We start from the raw sequence: 13465 nt of genomic DNA, 5'->3' as shown, positions 1-13465 counted from the left end.
AGGGCCTACACAGTGGCTCACAATCACCTTAATTCCAGTTCTGAGGGGTCCAATGCCTTCCTCTGGCCTCCAAGGACACCAGGCATACGTGGTACACACTTACACACCCCTAAGGGCGCCATAAGAAGGTATCAAAGTCTTTGGAGCTAGAGTTCCAGGCAGCCATGAGCTGCTGCATTGTTGGTGCTGGGAAGCAGCAGAACTCAGATCCTCTGAAAGCAGTGAGTTCTTAACTGCTGAGCCAGCTTTACAGCCCATACTTTTTCTTTCTTTCTAAAATATATTTCTCTCTATGTGTATGAGTGGATTTATCTGCATGCATGCTTGTACACTTTGTGCAAGCCTGGTGCCTATGGAGGCTAGAAGAAGGCAGCAGAGCCCCTGGAACCCGAGTTAAAGACAGTTTTAAGCTAGCATATGGTTGCTGGGCACTGAAGCCAGGTTTCTGCAGCAGCAGCAAGTCCTCTTACTGAGCCAGCATCCAGCCCCAGCCCTAGAGGATTTTTTTTTGAGATGGCCTCACTAAGCTGCCTAGGCTGACCATGAACCCACTGCGCAGGCAGGTCTTAAACTTGTCATCTCTGCCTCAATCTCACAGCTATCTCAATTGTTTTCCCTCTGTGTTGGGGGAGAAAGAGGGAGAAAGTTTCTGATTATGTAGCCTAGGCTGGCCTTGAGCTCACAGAAATCCTGTCTCAGCCCGATTGCAGGGGCTTACAATAATCCTCCTGTCTCTGCTTCTTTCTGCTTCTTGATTGCTAGGATCACAGACATGTGGTCCTCTTCAGTGAGCATTGTAGAGGATTTATGCATACTACTACTGTACAAGCATTCTTTTTTTTTTTTTTAACTTATTTATTTACTATATGTGAGTACACTGTAGCTGTTTTCAGAGACTCCAAAAGAGGGCACCAGATATCGTTACATATGGTTATGAGCCACCATGTGGTTGCTGGAATTCGAACTCAGGACATTCAGAAGAGCAGTCAGTGCTCTTAACCACTGAGCCATCTCTCCAGCCCTGTATAAGCATTCTTATACTATTAAGTTACATTTCCAGCCCCAGTTTTTCTTTTTCTTTTTTTTTTTTTTTTTTTTGGTTTTTCAAGGATTTCTCTGTGTAGGCCAGGCTGGCCTCAGGAAGCAGAGGCAGACAGATGTCTGAGTTTGAGGCCAGACTGGTCTACAGAGTGAGTTCCAAGACAGCCAGGGCTACACAGAGAAACCCTGGCTCAAAAAACCCAGATAGATAGATAGAGAGACAGACAAACAAGGAAACTATTAGTAGCAACAATAATAATAATAATATAAAGAAAATGATCACAAATGTCCAAATTGGTTCAAGGTCCTGGCTTGATAATCTACCAAGTGTAGAGGTGAAATGGGCTCCTCAGAGAGACTCGACCTTCCACTCAGTCACATGCTTGTTGCTTTCAGAGCCATGAAAATGGACTCATGGGGCTGGAGAGATGGCTCAGCTCTTATGAGCCACTGGGCTCATAATAGAGGACCTTAGTTCTATTCCTAACACACACAGTGCAGCCCACAACTATCTGTAACTCCAGCCTCAAGATCTCTAATCCGGGGCTGGAGAGATGGCTCAGTGGTTAAGAGCACCTACTGCTCTTCTGGTTTTTTTTTTTTTTTTTTTTTTGGTTTTTTCAAGACAGGGTTTCTCTGTGTAGCCCTGGCTGTCCTGGCACTCACTTTGTAGACCAAGCTGGCCTCAGAAATCCGCCTGCCTCTGCCTCCCGAGCGCTGGGATTAAAGGCGTGCGCCACCACGCCCGGCTCCTACTGCTCTTCTGAAGGTCCTGAGTTCAAATCCCAGCAACCACATGGTGGCTCACAACCATCCATAATAAGATCTGATACCCTCTTCTGGTATATCTGAAGTACTCACATATAATAAATAAATCTTTAAAAAAATATATCTAATCCTCTTTTGTCCTCCCTGGGCACCAGGCATGCACATGGTGCACATATTCACATGCAGGCAAAACACCTATACACATAAAATAAATAAGAAAAGCAATATGATCTCAAGAATGGCATTAACAGGGCTGGAGAGATGGCTCAGTGGTTAAGAGCACTGTCTGCTCTTCCAGAGGTCCTGAGTTCAATTCCCAGCATTCACATGGTGGCTCACAACCATCTATAATTAGATCTGGTGCCCTCTACTACAGGTGTACATGCAGGCACAAGGCTATGTATATATAAGTAAACCTTTTATTTTTAAAGAATGGCATTAACAATATTATACTACACAGTCCATGTACTCAACACTTAAGAGTATATCATGGGGGCTGCAGAGAGATGGCTCAGCAGTTAAGAGCACTGGCTGTTCTTCCAAAGAATTTGGGTTCAATTCTCAGCAACCATGTTGGAGCTCACAACTGTTTGTAATTCCAGTTCCAGAGAATCTGACACCCTCACACAGACACACATGCAGGCAGAACACCAATGTACATAAAATACAAATAGCTTTTTATAAAAAGAGTATAACATGTAGATCATAAGCCTATTGTATATAAATATGAATATACTCTCATGTTCCTATATATGACTAAATTTTTTGTAAATAGTAAAGGACCTGTAAGGTTATACAGCAAACTGATCACTCAAGCAGAAGGTGTGTGTGTGAGAGAAATGTATAAAGTTAAGCATAGTGTTCCCTAGAGTCTATAGAACTTTTGTGTTGTTTTCTTTTGTTTTTTGAGGCAAGGTGTCTCTGTGTAGCCCTGGCTGTCCTGGAACTCACTCTGTAGACCAGGCTGGCCTCAAATTCAGAAATCCGCCTGCCTCTGCCTCCCAAGTGCTGGGATTAAAGGCGTGCACCACCACTGCCCGGCCTAGCATTGTTTAAAAACATTTTCATTTCTGTTTATTTTCTGTGATACTGAGAATCAAACCCATGGTCTTACTCATGCTAGGCAAGTGCTCTATCACTAAGTTTTATCACTGGCCTTCACGTTCATTTCTGTTTATTATGTCAATCCTAGGCACTGAATTCAGGGCCTAGCAAATGTAGGCACATGCTCAAACCCTGAGCACACTTTCTACTTGCCCAGACTGGCCTTGAACTCAACTACAGCACAGGACCCTCTGATCTTACAAACTTTCAGCCCCCTGGGCCTCATTTTGTATTTTTAATAAGGTGAATATGTTTAGTAGGTTACTAAACAGTTTCTTGTCACTTTCCCCAAGAAATTCCTTTTACCAAGATCAGGCATTTAAACAGAAGCCAGAATTCCCTCCGGGGCTTGAAGACTTATTTCCTCCTAGACAAAAGTGTATAAAGAGAAAATAATTTTTCCTTACCTCTGGCAAAAGAGACCTGGGCTCTTGCATTAGGTCTTGGTTAGCTAGTCGGATCTGTGCTAGTCTCTAGGCTCCCTTCCATGATGGTGTCCATTCGCTTTTAACCAAGGGGCATTCCCCCATGATACCTCACTCCTCTCTGCTCTCCTGAGACAGCCTTGGCAATTTGGAAAACACACACACACACACACACACACACACACACTCTCTCTCTCTCTCTCTCTCACACACACACACACACACACACACTCCTTTCTCTCTCTCTCTCTTCTCTCTCTCTCTCTCTCTCAGCAGCAGCAGTTTCCTTACTACACCCCATTAATTTCTCTTTTACATATTAAAAAGCTTTTCAGTTGAATGTCTGTGAGGTGCTGGTGCTCACTGAGGCCAGAGACTTCACCTGACCTGAGTGTTGGGAACTGAACTTGGGTCCTCTGCTACAAATGTATATTCTCTGAGTCACTAAACATTCCTGTAGGCCCTGAATTTTGTTTCTTTAAAAAAATTTAACTTTGCTGGGGCAGTGGCAGCCCATGCCTTTAGTCCCACTACTCAGGAGGCAGGGGGAGGCAGGGGCTGGCAGATCTCTGAGTTGAAGGCCAGCCTGGTCTACAGAGTGAGTTCCAGGACAGCCAGGGCTACACAGAGAAACAAAAACAAAACAAAAGAAGAAAACTTGAACTCCAAGGTTGGACATGGTCCTGCATGCCTTTAATCCCAGCACTTGGGAAGGAGAGCCAGGCAGGCAAATCTCAGTGAATTTCAGGCCAACCAGGGCTACTGAGAAAGACCCTGTCTCAATAGTACCTCCTAAAATTTAACCCCAATAGAATTCCCATCAGGACTTTTTTTTTTTTTAAGACAGGGTTTCCCTGTGTAGCCCTGACTGCCCTGGAACTCACTTTGTAGACCAGGCTAGCCTCGAACTCAGAAATCTGCCTGCCTCTGCCTCCCGAGTGCTGGGATCAAAGGCGTGCGCCACCACCACCTGGCTTTTTTTCTTTTTTTTAATCCAGGATCTCTACATAACCCTGGCTCTCCAGGATCTTACTAAGTGGACCAGGCTGGCCCTTGAACTCACAGAAATCTGTCTCCCTCCCTAGTGTTGGGATTAAAGGCATGCCTCGAAGGATTTTTAAAAAATAAGGCCTCACTGTGTACCTCTAGCTGGTGTAGAACTGTTATGTAGACCAGCTAGCTTCCAACTCAGAGATCCTACCTCTGCCTCCCCAAGGCATTTTAATGGAGACAAATTAATATAACAAATTAATTCAGTTAAATAAGAATAGGCCCTGGGAAGTTGGCTGAATTGGTGAAGCACTTGCGGTATAAGCATAAGAGTTTGTATCTCTGCTGCTGGCTAAAGCCAGGGGTGGGCTAGGGAGATGGCTAAGTCCAATGACTTGACTTCTAGCCTCAAAAAGCCAGATGTTGTGGTATGCATTCCCATCTATAATCCCAGTACTCCTGTGGCAAAAGAGGCTACTAGTAGAGAAAAGAATTGCCTGAAATTGCAGGGCCAGCTAGGCCGGGAGTATACAGTACAGCAAGAGAAAAAGAGGCCCGGCCTTCACAAAGAGGAAGGAAACACTGACTTGAAAAACTGTCCTCTGACTTCCACATGTGTTTCACACACGCACACAGATTCACACATGCAAACAGATGACAGGCGAAAGCCTGTCCTTGGGGCACTGAAGTAATAAAGCAGAAGCACCTTACTTCTGCTTCCTGGCCAGCCATGGAGCCAGTCACCGGGCTCGACTTTTAGTAAAAGACCCTGTCGGCAGTTACATGGACAAGTGATGGAGGAAGACGAGCAACACTGATCCCTGGTCTCCAAACTCCTGCACATGTACATCACATACTCACACAAATGCACACCTATGAACACATATGCAAACAAGAAGAGAACCCTTATAAGACTTTCATGAAATATTTTAGGGCTGGGGAGATGGCTCAGTGGAAAAGTGCTTGTCTACCATGTGCAAGGCTCTGGCTTCCATTCCCAGTACTGAAACAAATGCAGAAAATAACATTTTTATGAAAGGAAACACTAAAGCTTTCCTAACCTGAATGTGATGGTTTATACTTGGAATCTCAGCACCTAGAAGGCCAAGGCAGCCTGAGCTACACAGTTAGAGCCTGTTAGGAAACAAAGGAAAGGAATACACACAAGGCCCCACACAGCCAGTGGGATGGACCAACAGGCAGAGGCGCCTGTTACCAAGTCTACTGACCTGGTTCAACCTGCAGAGCCCACATGGTGGAAGGACAGCATCCCACAAGTTGTCCTCTGTGTACCATGCATGCCATGGCATGCAGGTGCATGTGAGTCCATGCAGCATGGCTCAGTAGGTTGATGAGCTAAATTCAATCCCCAAGACTCCCACGAGAGAAGGAAGAATTGACTTCTGACCTACACATGCATTCTTTGGTATGTCTGTGGACACACTCACATATACACACATATACAAAATAAGTATCATGCAAGTTTAAGGCAACTCATTTTTGTGTCCTCCCATGGCTTCAGGGAGCTGTTTCTTTCTCCATCAATTTTGCTTGCTAGTCCTTTTAAGGACGTTTGTAAATGAAGAGATGAGAATAAGAAAAGAAAAATCAGAAACAGACCCCACTTATCCTGGAACCTGGCAAATAAGAGAACACTCTTGGAAATAGTGAGGGGAAAACTGATTCATCATTAGCTGGAGAGTTAATTTTATGAGAGGTTTATCTGCACACATGCTTGCAAGGCTTGTCAAGGTCCCTGGGACAATAGTTACAGACTGGTTTGAATTGCCATGTGGATACTGAGAACCGAACTCAGGTTCTATAGAAGAGTAGCCAGTACTCCCAGCTGCTGAGCCATCTCTCTACCCTATGGAAAAGCATCTTATAGGTAAGTTTATGGTTATGAAGATATCTCAGTGGCTGCCATTTAAGCATGAGGGCCTGGGCATGGATCCCTAGTAAGTTCCAGAACTGACATAAAAAACGAGAGACGCGGTAGTGTGCACATATAATCCCAGCTCTTGGGAGGAAGCTAGGAGGATCCATGGGCTCAATGACCAGCCAATCTAGCCAAATGGTGAGATCTGGGTTCAGTGAGAAACTATCTCAAATAATAAGGTAGATACCAGGCCTGGTGACACATGCCTTTAATCCCAGCACTTGGAAGGCAGAGGGCAGGTGGATTTCTGTGAGTTCCAAATCAGCCTAGACTGTAGAGCGAGTTCCAGGACAGCCAAGGCTATACAGTAAAACCCTGCCTTGAAAGAACAAACCAACCAACCACAAACAAAAAATAAGGCGAAGGGTGATTGAGAATCTCAACGTTAACCTCTGGTCTGTTCACAGGCACACCCATGCATTTACACACGGGCACCCATAAACATATAAACGGAGAAAAGAACTTTTCAAATGTGTTTCTGTGAAAGAGACAGGTATCATTAACTCTCTGCTCCACTGGCGTCCTCTCAGCGCTTACACAGCTGGGTTGGCCCTGTGCTTATTCAGCCAGGAAGACTTTATGTGTTTAAATAACACTACTGTTTCCACTTTAGAGGTGAAGAAACGGAGGCTGGGAAGTAAGTTATTGACATTTTTCTGTGCCCTACTATCTTTCTTTTCTTTCAACTCTTTCTTCCTCTGTTTCCTCCTGCATTCCTCTCTTTTTTTTTTTTTAAAGATTTATTTATTTATTATATGTAAGTACACTGTAGCTGTCTTCAGACACTCCAGAAGAGGGCGCCAGATCTCATTACGGATGGTTGTGAGCCACCATGTGGTTGCTGGGATTTGAACTCTGGACCTTCGGAAGAGCAGTCGGGTGCTCTTACCCACTGAGCCATCTCACCATCCCTGCATTCCTCTCTTTATCCTTCTCTTTCTCCCTCTTTTTCAAGGTTGCCATGTAGTTTTGTTATTTTTTTTTTCTTTTTGACAGGGTTTCTCTGTGTAGCCCTGACTGTCCTAGAACTCACTCTGTAGACCAGGCTGGCCTCAAACTCACAGGGACCTACCTGCCTCTGCCTCCTGAGTGCTGGGGTTAAAGGCATGTGCCACTCTAGCTCTGTAAGATTATGGGGACAATTAACTATATTCATTAAATGTCCAGGTATTCCATTTAGCTACACGATGTGAATAAAATGCGTCAGTCATTCCAAATAGGTACAAAAGTTCTCTAAGGGTACGAATTTGCTCCAACATATGTTATTACAAAAATGAAACAAAAACTTGCTGAGTTGGCAAGATGTTTCAGTGGTTCTTTAAGGCACCTGCTGCCAAGCCTGAGAACCCGAGTGTGATCCCCAGGATTTACATGACAAGAGAGAGCTGACTCCCACAAGCTGTTCTCTGACCTCTACATAGGTGTCATGGCACACATGTGCACATGTGCTCATGCATGCATGCATACACACACATACACACACACACACACACACACACTAAATAAACAAAATGATTTTAAAAACTTGCTGGGTGTTGAGCAGTGCTGAGTGTGTTGGGTGGAAGAACTGTTATGTTTTAGGTCAGCCCAGGAAATGTAGTAAGACCTATCTCAAAAAAAAAAAAAAACAAAAAGAAAAAAACAAAAAGAAAAAAACACAGGTATAGTTCAGTGGTATAACACTTGCCTAGCAAACATATGGCCTGTAGTCAATTCTTAGAACCAAAACAAAACCAACCAATAACACAGTCAAGCATGGTGGGCTATGTTATCCTAGCACTAGGGAGGCACAGACAGAAAGTATCATTGTAAGTTTGATACCAGCAAGATTTACATGGCAAGTTCCCAGCTACCCAGGGCTATATACCACAACTATTAAAAAAAAGCCACAAACAAAAACAAATTCAAACCCATAAAATGTTAAAAAAGAGTACAGTGTGTGGTGCTGGAAAGATGGCTCAAAGAAACTGGCTGCTCTTCAAGAAGACCAGGGTTTGATTCCCAGAACCCAGAAGGTGGCTCACATACATCTGTAATTCCAGCTCAGGAGAGCCTATGTCCTCTTGTGGCCTCCTCGGGCATCAAGCATGCATGTAGCACACGGACATACAAGCAGGTGAAACACCCTTTATGTTAAAAAACAACAACAAAAACAACCAACCAGACAAAACCCCACCACAACCAACAGAAACCTACCAGAATGCACACTGGAGGTGGCTCTATAGCTCCGTGGCACAGTGACGGCCTGATGTGAGTGAGCAAAGCCTGGCTTTCTGCCTTGCATTGCAAAAGTGACTGACAGACACCCTGTGCCTATAGCCCTCACCAGAAGCCATTAGCTTTTCTACCACATTTGCTTGATGTTACCCTTGCTCCATGGAAACACACTCTCTTACAACTCCGTCAAACACCTTGTACTATACCCCTTCACATGTAAATGGGTTTTTCCCAAGAGCACAGATATTTTCCTCCAGTAACCCTGAGACCATTACCATACTGCTATGCTTTCAAATTCATTACCAATGCGATAATATAGGCTGAATATTCCTAATATGAAATTTTAAAACCCAAAACCTGAATTATTTTGTAGCTCTGTTTGGAGACAGGGTTGCTTTATAGCTCAGGCTAGCTTTGAACTTGAGTTTAAAGTATACAAATACCATTACTATAATAAAACTTTTGGGGGCAGTACTGATGATTGAACCCAGGTCTTCTGACATAATTTTTAAAAAAAAAATTGTGTCCCTGTGGCCTACCGAGAGTGGAAGGTGTGGAATTATCATCCTATAGGAAAAGCTGGATCTCAAAGCAGTTCCTTTAAGGCTCTGGGTACTCACTGTCCTCTGAGGGCCGAATGTCTACACGCAACTGCAGATAAGGTTTGGAGGCAGTGGCGAAAGCTGTGCTGAGGTCCCAATCAGAAAGGAGGGAGAGGAAAGTTTCCTGTCCTAGCCGGTCTCGAGCCAGGTAGCTGATGCCAAAGTTCTTCTTCCTGGACAAAGGATATAAGGGAGCTTTTGGGATCCCCAGTTCCCCAGCATCAGCTTAAAGATCAGATTTACAAAACAAGGCAGGCAATGTGAAAGGTACTGAAAACAACTTCCTTCTATCTGCTGGGAACTCTGCTAAGGATTATGGGTATCCTGAGGTTAGGTCATTTATATCCACTTTGTTACACAAACACAGAAACAGATACACACCTGCTTATATCTGGAGGGCACACTGAAAACTGGTAGAATGTTGGTTCCCCTCTGGGGATGGTAACAGTGTAGTTGAGGGATTGAAGTGGAAGAAAGCAGCCTTCTTACTACATAAAAAAAAAGCAATCTGTATGGTTGTTATTTTTTTATTTTTTATTTTTTGGTTTTTTTCGAGACAGGGTTTCTCTGTGTAGCCTTGGCTGTCCTGGAACTCACTTTGTAGACCAGGCTGGCCTCGAACTCAGAAATCCGCCTGCCTCCGCCTCCCGAGTGCTGGGATTAAAGGCGTGCGCCACCACGCCCGGCGGTTGTTATTTTTTACAAGATGTAAACGCACAAATGTTCAACTGCAGGTACAAATCTATTCAGATCCACTTGTGCCACTATATACACAGATATTTTGCTTGATGATCACTGTAAACCAAGGATCATCCTAAATATGGATCAATTTCATAATATTTAAATTCAGTCCCCTACAACAAGATAACCAACCCACCTGCCCCCAAGTGATATCAACTCTCAGCTATCAGACTGGCAAATTTTGCGAAACCATTGTCTGGGAGGACAGGAGGAAAGTAAGTGATTTTATACTTCTGAGGCAGTTTCATTATGTTGCCTAGAGTGGCCTTGATCCTCTTGTCCCAGCCTCCAGAGTACTGCTATCACCATGCTTGGTGAAACAAAGGTTTTCTTTTGTCTTGTTGTTTTGTGTGTGTGTGTGTGTGTGTGTGTGTGTGTGTGTGTTTGAGAGGTCTCTCTGTGTAGCCCTGGCTGTCTTGGAACTCACTCTGTAGACCAGGCTGGCCTTGAACTGTCAGAGATCTGCCTGCCTCTGCTTCCAGAGTCCCTGGACTAAAGGTGTGGACCACCGTATCCAGCAAAACCTTTTCTGTGCTGTGCGGTAAAACCTGTCTGGAGAGTCATTTTGAAAACATTCCTTGAAGGATTTTGTTTGTTTGTTTGTTTGTTTGTTTTTGAGATAGGGTTTCTCTGTGTAGCCTTGGCTGTCCTAAAACTTGTTCTGTAGACCAGGCTGGCCTTGAACTCACAGAGATCCACCTACCTCTGCCTCTTAAGTGCTGGGATTGAAGGTGTGTACTACCATCACCCAGCTATTCCTTGAAAGGTTTTAAGTAGCCCAGAAATACTACTGCTAATTTTTTCTTAGGACTTTTCCCACAGATTCCAAGCAAGATACACCTATTCACTGTGGAATTATTTGGAAAAAAAAAAAAGCCAAACAACCAAACTAAACCCCAGAAGCCTGGCAGTGGCTTTTAAGATGAGCACCCTGCTTCATCTTCCCACTCACCCATTTAAGTCAAAGGCTCGGATGAGGATGTGCTGCAGCACGTCCAGCGAGGTGATCTGAGGATCCACCGCAAAAGAGCGGAACTCAGGGGACAAGAAGCTCTCACACTTCTGAGGAAAGAGGACAGGGGGAGGCCATGACGGGGCATGTCACCGTGTGGAAAGGGTGGGTAAGGTAAAGAGTGGCAGAAGGCAGGAGTCGAAGACAGGGGAGGAACCAGGTTTTAGGTGAGATGTTCTTGATTTTTGTTCTGGGTGAGGGGAAGTCACAGGAAGTTTCTGCGCAGAGAAAAGATGATATGTCCTTTGAATTTACAGGGTCCATGTTTGCTCTGCAAAAGCAGACTGGCAGGAATGAAGGCTACTGCAGTAGTCCAGGTGTCCAGTCCTTCCAGAGTCCCTTAAATATGGTTGCCAGAATCACCATGTCCCGCTTGACACAATCAAATCAGCGACACCCCCCCCCCCCGGTAGTGCAAATCTCCCTGTAACACTGTTTGTTGCTCAGATTCTTCTTCAACAGCCAACCTAGGGGCTGGAGCTAGCCCTCCCTCCACTCCGAGATGTATTTATGGCTCTACTGGTATCAAAGTGTTGAGAGTTCCTTTGAGTACATCCTTTCCAGACTTCTGTGTGCTGAACATCCTTCCCACTTCATCTGGCTTACTAAACCTTTGCCTTAGAGCACTAACACCCCAAAAGTGATCTCTGGCACTCCAGTCTGAGCCACCAGTCACTGCTTGCGGGTATCACAACGGGTTCCTTCCTCAGAGTGTGTATGTGTCACAAGCTGTCCTATGTGCCCTTCTCCCTCCTGATTGTCTATTACTTTTGCCCCCAGGCTTCCTTCTCCAACAATATGGGAACCTACAGGAACATACCACACTCATCTAGGTGTTCCCTCTACCTAGAACTCTTCTCCGATCCTAAATGCATATACTAACATTTTGTTATTATTATTATTCAGGTTTCTGTGACTTGAGTCCTCTTTAGGGGATTTTCCTATACAGCTTTGGGTAAAGTAACTCCCTAGAGATCCTAACCTTTCCTATCACTTTCTCCTGATATTCACCAATGTTCAAAATATCTCATTTAATTGTTTTTGTCCCCCTCCCACAAGCACGTGGGCTCAGGGGTGGGACATGGATGAAAGTGAACTCTCAACAGCTATTTGTTGACTGACTTTAGGACTATCCCTTCTGACAGCGACAGCACCTCCTTCCTTCCTCTGGACTCCAGAGACCCCTCCTGTAACCCTACAACCCACCTCTCTACCCGTAGGCTCCACCCATCCACTCCATTGGCCCCGTCTCCTCTACAGTTCCACACCCAACGACAAGTCCCCAAGACCCACGCCTTCATTCTATCAATTCCGCTCTCCAGCCTCGCCCCCAGTCTCCAAGTCACGCCCCAAATTTCAGGTCTGATGCTCTATCCTACGACAGTTACGGTCTTTTCGTCCACTGGGTGCCCAGACAGGCTAGCCTCACCTTGACTCGGACCCGTACCACCTCACGCTCCTCCTCCTCAACCGCCGCGGCCGCCTGGGCACCTCCGACGGGCGGGGGCGCTGCCGAGCACGCCGAGTCCGAGGCCGCGGAGGTGGTTGCCATCCCGCCACTGTCGTCTCTGTCCAGGTAATAACCGATAGTTACCCCTACCCTAACGTACACCCTACAGAGCGGGCGCCCGCGGCCCCACCTTGCACCAGAGCGCACGCGCAGAGGTGCTGTAGGACCCTGCCCCTCCCACCTGGCTTGGGCTGGAGGTCGCATCTGAGCATGCGCCTAGCGTGCTCTTGCCAGGAACCCCGCCTCCCAGAGTGGAGAATTTTACTTTTTACTGCCTGAGTGCAAATGCCTGTCTAGGTCCTGCCTGGCCCGGTCCGTGGCGCGGTTGTTTTGGCAGTCTACTTCCGGATTCATGAACCGCCGCGTTAAACGGACGAGCTTGAGAGAGACAAGAAGGAGGCAAGGAGACCACAGCGTGCTGACATAAACGTTCCAGAACCGGCTTTGAATTGCCACGTGCCTCTGGTGACAGATGATGTCATCGGTTTCAAATACTTCCCTTAGAATTAATATCCTGAAGGGGGAAAATAGTACTCTAAAGATTTTTTTATTTAGTTTTTTCCTTCCTTCCTTTCTTTCTAAACAGAATCTCACTAATTTCCCAGAGATAATTTGAACTTCAGTTTTTTGTTTTCACTTTTTTTTTAAACCTCAGACTTCCAAGAACTTCCAGGTGTGTGCCACCTTCTCCATGCCCACCTCCCAGTCTCTTAATAAATAATTTACACATATATTAAAGGAAGTGTACATAAAGTTTTACACACATCTACATCCTTGTTTATACTTCCTTAAGTAATTTACCAAAAACCAAACATTGTATGCTTTCTGAAGGTCCTACTTCTTTCCAAAACTTTTTTCCAGGTTTCTTGTTGTTGTTGTTGTTATTTTTGTGACATTTTCATATAGTTCAGGCTAACCTTCAGACTCTGTCTCAAAAGTGCTGAGCCTACATTGTCTTTTGTTTTGTTTTGTTTTCGAGAGAGGGTTTCTCTGTATAGTCCTGGCTGTCCTGGAACTCACTCTGTAGACCAGGCTGGCCTCGAACTCAGAAATTCACTATCTCTGCCTCCCGAGTGCTGGGACTAAAGGCGTGCGCCACCACGCCCGACCCTACAT

General features: G+C 45.2%; 1 protein-coding gene across 2 annotated transcripts in view; it reads right to left on the bottom strand.

Moving 5' to 3' along the window:
- Positions 1-13465, bottom strand: part of Tbc1d25 (TBC1 domain family member 25) — a 23392-nt gene extending 9927 nt beyond the window's left edge. The window contains exons 1-4 of one of the 2 annotated variants that reach the window (XM_085838283.1): positions 12615-13465; positions 12269-12407; positions 10780-10889; positions 9105-9259 (exon numbers count right to left, since the gene is read on the bottom strand). In XM_085838283.1, the coding sequence (XP_085694409.1) occupies positions 9105-9259; positions 10780-10889; positions 12269-12407; positions 12615-12703 (493 nt within the window). In that variant the 5' untranslated portion in view covers positions 12704-13465. Of the gene's footprint in view, positions 1-9104; positions 9260-10779; positions 10890-12268 lie in introns of both variants that reach the window. The other variant, XM_021153067.3, reaches the window with a different exon arrangement.

This window comes from Mus caroli, unplaced genomic scaffold (genome assembly GCF_978045245.1).
Source record: "Mus caroli unplaced genomic scaffold, Mus_caroli_1 scaffold_5, whole genome shotgun sequence".
Classification (NCBI taxonomy): domain Eukaryota; kingdom Metazoa; phylum Chordata; class Mammalia; order Rodentia; family Muridae; genus Mus; species Mus caroli.
Note: the sequence above shows the minus strand (reverse complement) of the source record. Positions and strands in the feature narration are given on the sequence as shown.